The sequence below is a fragment of the Psittacula echo genome, assembly GCF_963264785.1.
Source record: "Psittacula echo genome assembly, chromosome: 4".
NCBI lineage: Eukaryota > Metazoa > Chordata > Aves > Psittaciformes > Psittacidae > Psittacula > Psittacula echo.
This window is the reverse complement of record NC_137738.1, coordinates 7,100,110-7,113,783: the sequence shown is the minus strand read 5'-3', so window position 1 is coordinate 7,113,783 and position 13,674 is coordinate 7,100,110. Positions and strand designations below refer to the sequence as shown.

At 48.2% G+C, this 13,674-nt stretch overlaps 1 protein-coding gene across 1 annotated transcript; it reads right to left on the bottom strand.

Annotated features, from left to right (window-relative positions):
• Window positions 1-1,511: 1,511 nt before the first annotated feature.
• DSTN (destrin, actin depolymerizing factor) lies at window positions 1,512-13,391 on the bottom strand. The gene is made up of 4 exons (XM_080615620.1): window positions 13,151-13,391; window positions 3,806-4,113; window positions 3,527-3,603; window positions 1,512-1,802 (listed from the first exon to the last, which is right to left on the bottom strand). Exons 1-4 carry the CDS (start codon window positions 13,151-13,153, stop codon window positions 1,693-1,695), a joined length of 498 nt encoding a protein of 165 aa, XP_080471746.1. The 5' UTR covers window positions 13,154-13,391; the 3' UTR covers window positions 1,512-1,692.
• Between the last annotated feature and the right edge of the window lie 283 nt (window positions 13,392-13,674).

The following is a 13,674-nucleotide window of genomic DNA, read 5'->3' as shown; positions in this document are numbered from 1 at the left end:
CTCTCCCTGCACATCTGGCCAGAGGAAGGGGCAGCCTGCAACTGCCTGGCCAGAGAAAGCGCTCTGTTTTTACAGGGAAAGCAGCACAAAATCACTGACACATGCTTGGCTTCTCCTGCTCAGACAGCAAATGTTTGCCAGAAAACTCCCCAACCCATGGAAACTTAGGTCTGGAACCTAAAATGCAGAGACCAGGTCAAGGAGCTAGTGCCTGCAGCAAGCTGCACACCGTGCTGACAAACCTGCTTCCCCCCATCCCTTCTCCCACCATGAGCAGCACAGGGCAGTACCTGCAGAAGGGGTACCAGCTCCCCAAGCACCGGGCTAATCCAGAGGCTGGAGAGGAATCAGTCACTGACCCAGGGGAGGGGAAAGCCCATTTATTTAGGCTCTTTTAATTTGGCACGCACAGAACAGTAACAGTAACGCACTGGAGGCTAAGGGTTTTGGTTTTGTTATTTTTTTTTCTTTTTCTCTACAGACATACAGGAAAACTCTATGCACCTCCCATGTACACATTACACAAAGGAAACAGCTTTTAATCAACCACTGGTGAAACATGGAAGCTTTTAAGATCTCTGTAGCTGGCACAGGAATGTTCTCTACCCCCTCCCCCCCACCCCATACAAAAGGCATTTCAGGTCAAACTTTCTAGTAGGTGATATTTCCATGCATTTCTACAGAATTAAAGAAGCTAACAGACAAAAAAGCCCAGATCAAGCCGTATTAGTCAGGCTGATGGGTTCTACTAAGTTAAATCAAGAGTAATTACGGACAAATGGACCAAGTGACCAACGACTGGGGCTGAGAGTACCACTTTTTAAAGATGTGGCTCCTCCTCATTGTACTACCCATAACTGGAGAGCGCTGCTATAAGGATCTGCATTTGTAAAAGCTTCAGAAGCATCCAATCTGCTACTAAATGTGTTAGTAGAGAAACTAAGGTAGTTCTAAATGAAACTACGTCAACAGAAAAGCAGTTTTTATAGAATGACTCAGGCTGGAAAGACCTCAAGACACTTCATAACAAGAAAATTGAACTTACAGAACAAGTGAACCTTTAAATATTATCACTGCACCGTGAGTTTACAAGAGTGGATTAGGACTATTTCTCCAGGAAAAAAAAAAGTGTGTCTCATCTCTATTTACCTTCAGAATTAGCCTTTATTAGTACTGCTCTGCAACTGAAAGGACTAAGAATTTAACCCAGTTTTGGTGCCAACAGGTTGCTTTAGCCAAACATTTAACTACAAGGTTTGAAGTTCTGTATTAAACAGTTACAGGGGGAAACGTTTTTGAGTTTGGCAATCTGGCCTCAAAAAGACAGGCTGAATTTTGCTTGATGCAATTTAGAAGAGCAAGAACAGGAACCAGATTGTTCTCACCTCCCCCCACTTTCATTCCATGATACAGTGCTCCACTGGACCACAATTTTTTGGAGACCTTTAGTGTTAAATCCATCAGGGACATAATTGGGCTGGACAACCAATGCAAATATTAATACACCAAGATAAATCCTTAGATTTGATTTATTTAGGGTCATTTGTACATACGAGCTACATCTCCAAAATCTACTTTATTCTACAAGACAGCTTCCCTACAGTTAGTGAAACCCTGGCCTAGAATAGTTGCTTTACATAACTGATATATTAAAACATGGAATGCTTGTAGAGTTGTGGCACTGTATGACATCTACACGGGACTTCCTTCAAAAGCTACGACTAGGGAGCCTCCTAGCTTCTCAGCAATGCAAGCTCGGTTGAGGTCCTCTGGCCCATTTGCTTGGCATTCATGCTTTATGCCTAAAAAAGAGGCAAAACACTCAATAATGCATTATTATTTCCACATGCTAGTAATCAAAGAAACATACTTGCTAGTAATATTAGAAGAAGCAATCTGGTCACTCAAGCAGGTAAGTCCTGCCTTAGCTCAGGCATTTGGGATGGTTTTCCCCTGATATGTCACAGGAAACGTCTGGCTGCACACCAAATACCAACGCAGAAACATCAGGGAGAAAGTTTTCACTAGCTCAGTGCCCAGACTGTTGATCTTTTCACTGCAGGCTGTCTCACAAGCAAAGCTCTCATTTCTAGTGCTACCCTGACGATGGCAGGGGAGGGAGCTACATGCAAGCACACTAAGATGGCTGACTCAGCTTCTGCTGCCTCTGGGGATGTGGGTGAAAGAATCAGGGTGAGAATCTGAGATGTAAAGACGAGGAAGACTTTGCTGGTGTAAGTGAAGGGAGGGAGGGCAGGGAGCCCAACACCCAAGCCTGTCTTATGTGGAGAAAAGCAGAATTTCTTCAGGATTTCTTTTTTTCTCACTCCCACACATGCAGCACACAAGTCTCGCCATAGAAAGATTTGGGTTGGAAGGGACCTTAAAGCCCATCCAGTTCCAATCCCCTGCCACGGGCAGGGACACCTTCCATTAGACCAGGTTGCTCCAAGCCCCATCCAGCCTGTCCTTGAACACTGCCAGGGATGGGGCAGCCACAGCTTCTCTGGGCAACCTCTGCCAGGGCCTCAGCACTCTCACAGGGAAGAATTTCTTCCTAATGTCTCATCTCAATCTCCCCTCTGTCAGGTTAAAGCCACTGCCCCTTGTCCTATCCCTGCAAGCCCTTGTCAAAAGCCCCTCTCCAGATTTCTTGTTGGCCCCTTTAGGCACTGGAAGCTGCTCTAAGGTGTCCCCAGAACCTTCTCTTCTCCAGGCTGAACCAGCCCAGCTCTCTCAGCCTGTCTCCAGAGCAGAGCTGCTCCAGCCCTTGCAGCATCTCCATGGCCTCCTCTGGACTCACTCCAAGAGCTCCACGTCCCTCTTGTGTTGGGGGCCCCAGAGCTGAATGCAGTATTTCCAACCCACTGGCTGGCACTGCTGCACAATGATCCCATCAGTCCTGCACACTGCAAGCAGGAACTGAAGGGGGGCAGTGCTATCTGCCTACGCGCCAGACTGACTTAGCATGAAATTTCTGAATGCTGCAGCAAGGTATTTACCCCTTGGCTATTGGTGCCTGACAGAAGAACTTCGCTTCTCCACTTGGAGATGCGATGCCTTTTGAAATGAGCAATCCCAACTGCATCTGTAAAGCAATCGTTAATTACTACAACTATAGCACAATAAGTTTATGGGACTTTGTATTTCATCAGACACAGGGCTTAGAGTCCTCTGCCAGAGGGAGGTCTGCACAAAATCCAGCTCTGCGTTAGGAATCTAATGGTTTCTAGTCTGTAGGGTGCAGATGTGCTGCTCTGTATAGTACAAATACAGTGTCACACACCGCAAAGCCTACTCTTATCCTAAGCATAGCTCTAGTGCCTCTACAATTCAGAGTCAGACAGTGTAGGGTTTAGCCAGATCTCATTTTAGCTCTGTCACAGGGCATTTTGCCTGTGAAACTCTCATGTCTCACCAGCTCCTCAAAAAAAGCCATCCCAGACCAGTTAGCCAATGGTTAAGCCTCGTCGTGAAAGCATCGTAGGAGCACAGCACGTGTAGGAGCTTTAGGTGCATTACATACCTTGAAACTTCTTTTTGATTGCATCCTTGGAGCTTGCGTAGATCATCTTGCTTTTGAGGGGTGCTTGTTCTGGTGCCCTAATGGGATATACCAGAAAGAGTGCAGTTAGTGACATTTATTATCCAGCAGAGAGAGAAGCAGTATCCTAGGGATGATGAGCAAGTGAAATGTCTCATGGCTCAGAAAAGAGGCTCACTTTAAGCCTGCCATTTCTCAGAGACCTCGCCCACAGTGCTTGGACTGCATGCTAGGAATGAGAGAGCTGGGAAGATGGCTTACCACAAGAAAAACATCAGCTCTTCTTTTTTGGATTCCTTGGTCTCGAAGCTTGCATCATACAAGGCATAACGGCAATCCTTCTCGGGAAGCATCTGCACAAAGTGCTTGAAAGGGTCGGTAACCGTCACACCGACATCTCCCACCAGAATCTCTTTGCCTTCTTCCACAATAATGCACTTTTTATCTGGACTGAGGCAGAAGATGACAGCCTTCTTCCTCTTCTTGACTTCCTCAGGCGTAGAGCACTTTCGCACTTTCATGTCATAGAAAATACGGCATACCTCATCAGCAACTTGTACTCCAGATGCCTGCAAAGACAAGAGCAAAGACCTTTAGGGCTAGCACTGCAAAGTTTCACAACCCCTTTACCACACTGCCTTAAATCCAGGGCTAGAAGACAACCGACACTGGCAATAGTCACCAGTGGCCAGAGAGTCTCATCAGGAAAGGCTGCAGGCCCTCTTTTTCCAAGCCAAGCAAAGAATCTGGAGTCTCGATGCTGCCCACAGGCAGCTGCCAAACCAAAACTATTCCAAAGAAGGCACAATCCTACTTATACTAGAACATTATTTTTGGGGTAGTTTCACACACATGTCCACCCCTTGTCCCCTGAGATTCAGCTGTGACAAATACTCTGGCATTAGAGCAGCGGAATTTTGCTACCCATTTCAGGCTGACTAGACAACCAAGTCCATGAGAATCTTCTGTTCAAAGTGTCCTAGCCATGTCTAGCATGCTTGCTAGCAGCTTTAGGAACAGAGGTAAAACGTGGCCCAATTCCACACTTGTCACATGGACTTGGCTTACTGATGAAGAGAGATGTTGTGTGGAGTACTGGGACTGCAGTGGTATGGTTTTTAGCTGAGCAAGCCAACTTTCAGAAGCTGTTCTGAATTCAGTGTTCTAAAGGGAGAAGAACTTGCAAGACTAACAGTTAAAGTGTCTATTTCCCAGCAATTCCTCAGTGTTTCAAAGCAAGCTGCTTGCCTTTCCATCCTTTTCCCCTTGTAATCTGATGAGGGATTCTAGTTACTTTGTGGTGTATCTTCCTGTTCTAGCTATAATAGGAGGTGCAGATGCAGCATCACCAATCTGATGTTAAAGGCAGCTACATAGAAGAAAGAGGACAAGACCTAGCGAGAATGACAAGAGGCTGAACTGCATTTTCAGTCTGCTGCTTTTTTGGGAATGAGACAAAAAAATGTGGCAGGATAGAAGCATTTGTATCTGTGTTTTGTTATCAGAGTGCAGCAAAGTTGGAGAGCTTAAAAGCAGCTGTGTAATAGCAAATATGGGAAGTCATACTGGAAGGACATCCTGGCCAGAGCCCTAAAGACCAAACCGAAGGCTGTCCAACACCTATTTGTCTGTTCAAAACCCTGTGCGCAGTGTAAACAGTGGGATTCCTTTCTCATACTGCTTTTTCCCCTGCTGGTCTTCCAAATCCAAATGACTTTATCCTCAGATATGGTAATTTGTACCACAGAAGGAAAAATGGCCCTCCTCCCTCTGTGTAAACTCCCACACATCACTGTTAAAGCACAGTCAGCGCTACTACAGAGTCAGGTACAGCATTATGAGAGATATACCAACGGAAAAAAGAGTAAAGGTTGAAAAGGACTAAGGATTGTTCCTTACTTTGGTTTTCCTTAAGCTCAGTCCCAAAATGTGTGTTTGATGCATTCATTTGGCGGGGGGGAGTGGGGGGATTGTACCTTGCCAGAGTGAGTGTTCTAAAGACACAGCAGAGTTCACTTGCAAAACCAGGGAGGTTAGGGGTGCTCAGTGCTAGCTTTCCAACAGATTGTCCTTGGGAGATGGTTACTGACTGGACAACTACCTAATGCATATTCTTTCTTAAAGCCTTGACCAATGCCTACCTTGCAGGACCTCAGAGAGTCCTTTTCCTACCAACATGTCTCCTTCTGTAACTTCCAGTGGCTGGCATAGCTTTGCTAACACAGTGAAGAGAGATGGCACAGCTGGCAGCAACTATCACCATGGAGCTTGACAGCAAGTGCTGGTCATGCAAAACCAGGGCAATCTCCTACAGCAGTGAATCTGAGACAGAAGCTTTTCTCTAGCACAGAGCACAGTGCTCTTTAGGGGGTTACTCAAACACAAGGGGTCCTCCCTCAAGATTTCTAATGCATGGCTTCCTTATTAGGGATAATCTATCCAGAGTCCACTGCACTTTGGGACAGGAGAACAAGGAGAAAGTCACTGTGCCTGGCAGACAGCCACCCTCATGTATATCACCAATAAGGCAAGGAAAGTTAGCAAAGAGAGCCCATTCCAGGATAAATCCAAGCAAAAGTGCAAACATGGACTCAAAGTGACTCATTCCTGTGTCACCTCCTCCATAGTGAGTGACTTGCACTTTGTCAGAGCATGATACAGAACTAATGTGGAATAAAGGTCTTTCTCTTCTTGTCCCTGCGATTGGTGTGGACAAGAGCTCTCTGGGAAGACAAGGTTGCCCTAATAAAGCAAAGAGTGCAGCAACTAGAACTACTGCATCATTCACCAAGGACAAATCTGCACTGAACTCAAGACAACCTTTATTTCCCTGATGTTCGTCTTCTAAATAATGGCACCTCAGTAGCTGAAAACAGGTATCAAACTCAGTTTTTAGTCACAAAGGCCGTAAAAGTCTAAGTAGAAAATGCTTAGAAACCCTGAACTAGCATGGGAATGCATCTAGTAATTGCGTAAAATAGCTCCACTTTTGACACTTCTTGATCTTTGCTTCAAGACCACAACAACTAGAAGTCAACTTTGGAAGAAGAGGTTAATGCTCATCATCACAGATGCAGAAGCAAGGAGCAGCAACGGAGCTGCAGGTTGATGCAAACTGTGCAGTCAGAGAGCAGATGCATGTGCTACTGCACGGCCAGAAACATGTCTCCAAATTGGGAGACAAGTTGTTTCCTTATAAAGAAACTGAGCACTGCTGGCAAGTCAGTTCAGATTCCAAAAATGTGGAGAGTATTTAGTCTGCAAACTCAAAATTCACTGTTAAACTGCAGCTGATAACTGGGACTGACCAGAAATCGAAGGGGCAAGAGTAACAACTGCATTTTCTTTTCAGCTTTCCAAAGCAAAATGCTGTTAGTAGCTGGTGCTGCTCCTTCTCACAGCTGCTGTACAACCCTTGGATTCAACACACAGGATGACATTAGCAGCCATTATATTGCTAGGGACAATGCAGATTTGTTCCATCTCAGAAAACGCTACAGCTGTATCACAGCATGCGCTGAAATGAACCCATAAGCTCCCAGTGCAAATAACTGCTTCCACAAAGGGGATCTACTTTTGTAACTGTGGGACTCCCTCTTCAACCATGGGCTTGTACCAGCCACTGCTGGCTTCATAAACATACTTAAAAAGGAAAAAGAAAAAAACCAAACCCCAGGCAGGTTTTGTTGGAAGGTGGCTGCAAGCGTTGCGTGTAGGGCAGCAAGAGGATGACTGTTCAGAGCACTGGAACAAGCTGAAATGCCACTCTCAAATATACATCCTCAATTGACATTTTACCCATGTCTCTGCTGATCTGCCCAGAAAAATAGCTGGTGAGAAGCCTCCACCCCACCAGCAATGCCAGAATGTTTATTTGTTCTTCTGGAGAAGAGAAGGCTCCAGGGAGACCTTAGAGCAGCTTCCAGTGCCTAAAGGGGCTGACAAAAAGTCTGGAGATGGGCTTTGGACAAAGACCTGCAGGGACAGGACAAGGGGGAATGGCTTTAACCTGACAGAGGGGAGATTGAGATGAGGCATTAGGAAGAAATTCTTCCCTGTGAGGGTGCTGAGGCCCTGGCACAGGGTGCCCAGAGAAGCTGTGGCTGCCCCATCCCTGACAGTGTCCAGGCCTTGGAGCAACTTGGTCTGGTGGAAGGTGTCCCTGCCCATGGCAGGAGGCTGGAACTGGATGAGTTTTAAGGCCCCTTCCAACGGAAACCACTCTATGATTCTGTGATAAGAGTGTTAGTCTGGATTCTCTCTTTCTGGCCCAGTATCGCTCTGCTCAGAGAATCCAATACAGCACATTCATAATTATTTTGTGCATTCTGGCTTGAGCACTACAGAGTTGCAACAGCTAACCTGGTTCTGCTCCTTTTCCAGCATGAAAGCAGTTATCGAACTATAGACTGGTGCATGGTTTAAGGTTGGACTTGATGATCTTAAAGGTCTTTTCCAGCCTAGTTGATTCTATGATTCTATGGGTGGCTGCTCATTGAGCAGTACATGCTTGCAAGTACTTGTGGGATACTCGACCATCAGCTGCTGACGTTTTGTTCTAAGGGACAGATCAACCCCTAACACAGGCAACATCAACTTAAAGCCATTCTTTGGACACAACTGCAGAGAAAAGACCACATTCAATTAGCCAACTTGTTTCTAGAGGTGTTGAAGACCTTAACTGCAAACCACTTAATTATCAAATGGGAAAACTATGCCAGTACAGCATCTTCAGGGAGACATTCCAGCAAGAATGGACAAAGTTTCTCTGAGGGAATCAGCAAAAACGAGATGAGTTTCCCACCCCCACCTCCATGCAGCTATTGCAAAGGCAGTGTCTTGTGGGCAGCATGGCCTCATATATTATTCTGAAGCACTTTCACCAGTATCCCCATTGTGTTTTCATACAGACTGCTGTAGGCACATGAGGTAATGGTTGCATTAAATGCCTCGTCAGCATGTGCTGCAGTAACACAGTGGCTCTTATTCCCCACACAAAGACACCGTTCCTGCCTTAAGTGCAAAGCACTGCAGAAGCCTTGTGAGAGCAGAATCCTCCACGAGCCAGCCCGAAGAAGAGAGAGCCTTCTGTCTAGCCAGCTTCCAACTGCAAGAGCCATCCCCAGCTGCCTTCACTAAGAGCTTCCAACCTCTTGCCTCTATCACCAATTGAATTTCCACAACTGAAATTTAATCTAAACGAGGGAACACTGACTCTTCAGGAGTGAGACACATGCCAGACACCTGATAAACTGGATTTGTAGTAAGGCTGCACTGAAACACAACTTTGATGCAATGAAATTTGCTTCCTCTTTTGCCAGGAAGTGCTGTGAACTCCAGTATTTTCTTTGAATATTTAAAGTATTTTACCTAGAAAAAGTCTTTTCTTCCTTCCTTGACTGTAAGACTGCCAAGAAGACTTTAAACTAATGACTTAGTCTGCCTCAAGACAAGTTTGAAAGACTGAATTTGATTTTAAGGATTGACAATTGTACAGTGCAGGTTTTCCTTCCTGTGATCAGAGCCCTCTATAGGAGTGCCTGTGCATGTGTTATCTACAGAGACATTTCAAGAACCAGTTCTTCGCTTGTTTTGTTTAGGAGCCATGCACACACATTGTACACACCAGTGTGGACTGTCTATAGCTACTCAGCTGGAAACTTTGGCTCCTTGGAAAAGCATCATCTGAGACTTATTAAAGTACGCCTTGTCTAATTGCAAAGGCAGATTTGGGAACAGGGTGCTCCCACGTTTGCTAGTCACATTACTGTCCTGTATGTGGGTCTCAGTTTCTCCTCAGCAAACACCTTGCTTCCCCTATGCTGGGCATACCACCCCTCATATCTACCTTCAAAACCCACTGCTGCTGCCAGAAGTGCCTGTGTAACCATGTGGCATTTCCATCTGACTCAGAGATGTGTCATGGTTCATTCCTGCGATAAATACTTTTTCATTTAACCTACTACCACCTGGCTGTTCTGGGACAGCAGCCTCTAGAAAGCTGTCCCTTATGTTGCCATGCAATACGCTGGAACATCATCAGCACCTAGACCTAGAAGGTTTTGCCAAATCAGACCTCTGAAAAGTTGTTAGCTGTGGCCCACAAGCCAACTGAAAATGTGGGTGGTTAAAAATACAAGGATCTTAAATACTGCTTTGCTTTCATCTGTTATTTGAGCACCCAAGAAAACCCATCTGACTTCACCACCCCCACCTTACTGACTAAGAAAGGAGGAAATGCATGGAGCGACTACTTTAACATCACCCCAAAAAACCAGCACTGGCATGGGAAAGCCACAGAAAGGCTTGAGTTGGAAGGGGCCTTAAAGCTCATCCAGTTCCAACCCCCTGCCACAGGTAGGGACACCTCACACTAGACCAGGTTGCTCCAAGCCCCATCCAACCTGGCCTTGAACACTGCCAGGGATGGGGCAGCCACAGCTTCTCTGGGGAAAGGAGACCAGTGACTTCCCAAGGCCCTGTAGGCCCATGTCCTCTGCTGCGTACAGACACCTCCGCTTACGCCAAGGCAGCTGAAAGTCCAAAGCTTGAATTCAGATCTGCAGCATGATAGGAAACATAACTAACTGCCTTTTTACTGCTGTTGTGTAAGTGGCCATTATTTGCACACCATGAACCAGCAAGAAGTACAGAGTTATTTGCATATCACTTGTAGGCAGGTCTTGCCAGCCTGACTTGAGTTTTTTAGTTTGCATTAGTTTTCCTCTTTCTTTTTTCTGGGCTGAAGGAATCAAAATTCTATTCAGCTTTTTTTCCCCCTGCCTACAAGAAAGGTTATTGATTAGATGAGGAGAGATGAGTAAGGAAGCAATTATTAGAAAAAGGCAGAAAAAAAGTCTCCCCTGAATTCCTGGAGGTCACTTCCTTAGCTTTCAGCCAAAGAGGAAATGATCACCTTCTTAGAGCTGCCATGAAGTTCACTCCCGATACAACTGTCAAGGTAAGCAGAACAAGCAATACCCACAAAAGGCAATCCCAGCAACACAGCTGAAATACAGGAATCATGGTAGCCAGTAATAGGGCAGAACTTTTGAGCAGGACCCATTCCTGTGTTGAAACTCATGTTTTTAAGGCAATGAGGGTAATAAGCTGGTATGCCACAGACCTCCTGCAGGAAAACAAAGCTTCTTAGAAATGCATTCAGCACAGAAATCAGCTATTATGAGCCGAAGTGAGTGTAGGTATTTTTCTGTGGCCCTCCAGGCACATACAGCAGCCTAAAGCTTAAACCTCACCCTTAAAAACAGGCTCTGAAGGCCTGCACTGGGCATCCCAGATACTCATTACTGAAGAATCCTTCTTGGAGATGGCTGTGCACAGTGAACAGTCAGACGAGCAGCAGGCTCTGAACTGCTTTACAGGCAAGTTGTGGCTGTCTGCAGGCTCTCCTGCATGAGATGGCTTTGGTCAGTCCTTGCTCCCAGCAGGAGCCTCTTGATAGCGATGTTCTGACAAAGCAAGTAGGAACATGCCAGACACCCACACTACCAATTGTCACAAGCCTGTCATCTTGTATATGAGGCGTATGTACCTTGTAATTACACAGATTTGGGAATAGTACTGACTAACAACCAAGAAAAATAATTTGCATGGTCCTCCAAAGACTATGGACTCATTTAATCCAGTAGCAAAGAAACTGGCCTTGTGGCAAGACACAAAAGCAGAAAATCCAGTGCTCTTTTGATACCAAGTGATGCCCTCCTGCTGGCATTGCTGTACTTTGCCAGAAGGCCTACACTCTTTGCTCAAAAGCAAATTCATCTGCAGCAGCTAGAAAGCATCTTAAAAAACCAATCCAAACCCTGTTCCGAAAAGGAGATCACTATGAGAAATACCACTTCTGACTGACTGGGGAATTCTCTGGTTCGGAAGCAAGACGTAGCCTGACACACAGAGTAGTCACTCTAAACTAGGTTTGCGTACTGCAGAGGTGGTAGCCAGCTTGTTCAGACAAGCCTATTTTAAACAAGAGCTGCAAGTCTCGTCAGACTTTCAGCAGCTTCCTCTGCAACTCTCATTAGCTCTGCTCCACACTGCAGACCAGGCACAGAGGCTTCAAACTTGGGTGTTATAGGAAGCAGGGAGATTAGTAGCACATCCTGTCTGCGGGCCGATACACACTCTAAGTTTATTTACTGGATATACCACATGTTCAAGAAACTAAGGGTAAATACCATGGGAAGGGCTCAATAGGTAACCCCCCTACTAAAGCGAAGTAATCTAAGCAACTGTGTTAAAACACACAGATGTTTGTTGCTGCACAAATGCCTGTGTAGGACTCAAGCAAAAGCAGGACAGCAGTTAAAACTGAATGAACTAGTAATCCCTCTTTGTCAGTGTCAGTAGCCCGAGTTAAACAGGGACACAGATGTTTAATGTAGGCAAACCAAACAGAAAGTGAACCATCATGAAATCCCAGACTGGTCTGGGTTGGAAGGGACCTTAAAGCTCATCCGGTTCCAACCCCCTGCCATGGGCACGGACACCTTCCACTAGAGCAGGTTGCTCCAAGCCCCGTCCAACCTGCCCTGGTAACAAATGAAGCATAACAGATGTTTGGTCTGTTCTGCCCCATTTATGAAAGGAGTCCCCTGGGGCTTTTTCGAATGCCAGAGAAAACGGGCATGTGTACGTTTAATACATTTCCTCTGTTCCCAGCATTATATCTTCATCATCTCTGTGCAGAGAACACAAAAAGTCTCCAATCCTTGCGGCAAGCACCTTAAAATTAAAGCTTCTCCGAGCGGCCGCTGCAAAAAACCGCGTGTTTGTTACGACCGAGCGCTTCCTTCCGCGGGTTTTGCTTCCCCCCTTTTGTCTGCTGGCTCCAGCACCGGGGCCCTGTGTGCCTCAGCCGCCCCGCTCCGCCGAGGAGCCGCCGCCGTTTCTAGGCCAGATCCGAAGCCCCTCGGCTCTGTGGAAGATGGCTCCCGCCTGGACCGCACGGCGGGCGGATGCGGCCGAGGCCGCGCTTCCTCCGGGTGAGGACCCACCCCACCACCCCATATCGTGGTCTTGCTGCCAGGCTCCGACCTGCCCCTCATGCAAGCCCCTCGGGGGAGAAGCCACCGCCTCTCCCCCACCACGGCCGCGCCCTGCGGCACGGGGAGGGGCGGCGCATCGCCCCGCCGCGTCCGTGTCCCCCCCTCCGACTCTTCCCGCCTCGATCGTTCCCTTCACCGCTCCCCCTTTTCCCCGGGTGAAATGGACGCGCCTGTCCCTAGCGTCTGCGTGCGGCGCGGAGCGTACCATCGCCTCATGGGGGGAGGACAGAGAGGAGAGGACAGTTCCATCGCCTCAAGGGGGGAGTAACCTTCCGCCGCCTCATGGCGGGATGGGGGGGGGAAGGGAGGAGATCGGATCCGCAGCCTCACGTTCAAAGGCGAACGGAAAGGAGAGGGGAGATGGACGGAGAAGGAAAGGAGGGGTGCGATGCCGTCGTGCCGGAGCGCAGGCCGGGATGCGGCAGGCGGGCGATACCAACCACCTCCCTTTCCCCAGGGATGAAAGAGGAGGGCATGGGAGGGGGGTGCTAGGCGGAGAAGCCGCCCAATTCCCGCATCCCCGGCGGCGCCCGCTCCCTACCATGGTGTCGGCGGGACGCGGCGGGCGGCGGAGCGCGGTGCGGCGGTGGCGGCTGCTCCCTCGGATGCTGGGCGCGGCGCGGGCTCCGGCAGCAGGAAGGGAAGCAGCGAGGGCGCGAGCCGGGCGGAAACGCTGCGACGTCACGGCCGGAGGAGGAAGCGGTTGCTATGGTGGGAGCCCTGCGTGGCAACGCCCCGGGACCCTCCTCCTTCTCCTCCTCCTCCTCCTCCCTCCGCACCCGGCCCGGCGCCACAAGCACGCGTGTATCCGCCCGCACCCGGTGCGGGGACAGAAACCCAAGCACCCACAGACACCCCCCCCAAAGCGTGGCCAGGATGGGGTGCGCTGCCCAATCACAGGGGGAGCCGCCGGCTGATTGACGGCGGTCAGGCGCCGGCCGGCCAATCGCGGCGTCCCTTTGTGCGAGGTGTGGGCGGGATTACCTGCCCCAAGGTGTGCTGTGGGGGGGGGGACGCGCGGAGGGAGCGGTGAGGGGCTCAGAGAGCCGTGGGGGAAAGGGCGAG

Excerpts from the sequence above, each read along its gene's own strand:
- DSTN (XM_080615620.1), bottom strand. Across the intron at positions 3,604-3,805 it reads GAGCTGATGTTTTTCTTGTG|GGCACCAGAACAAGCACCCC; the intron begins GTAAGCCATCTT and ends ATATCCCATTAG. Across the intron at positions 1,803-3,526 it reads AATCAAAAAGAAGTTTCAAG|GCATAAAGCATGAATGCCAA; the intron begins GTATGTAATGCA and ends CCTCTTTTTTAG.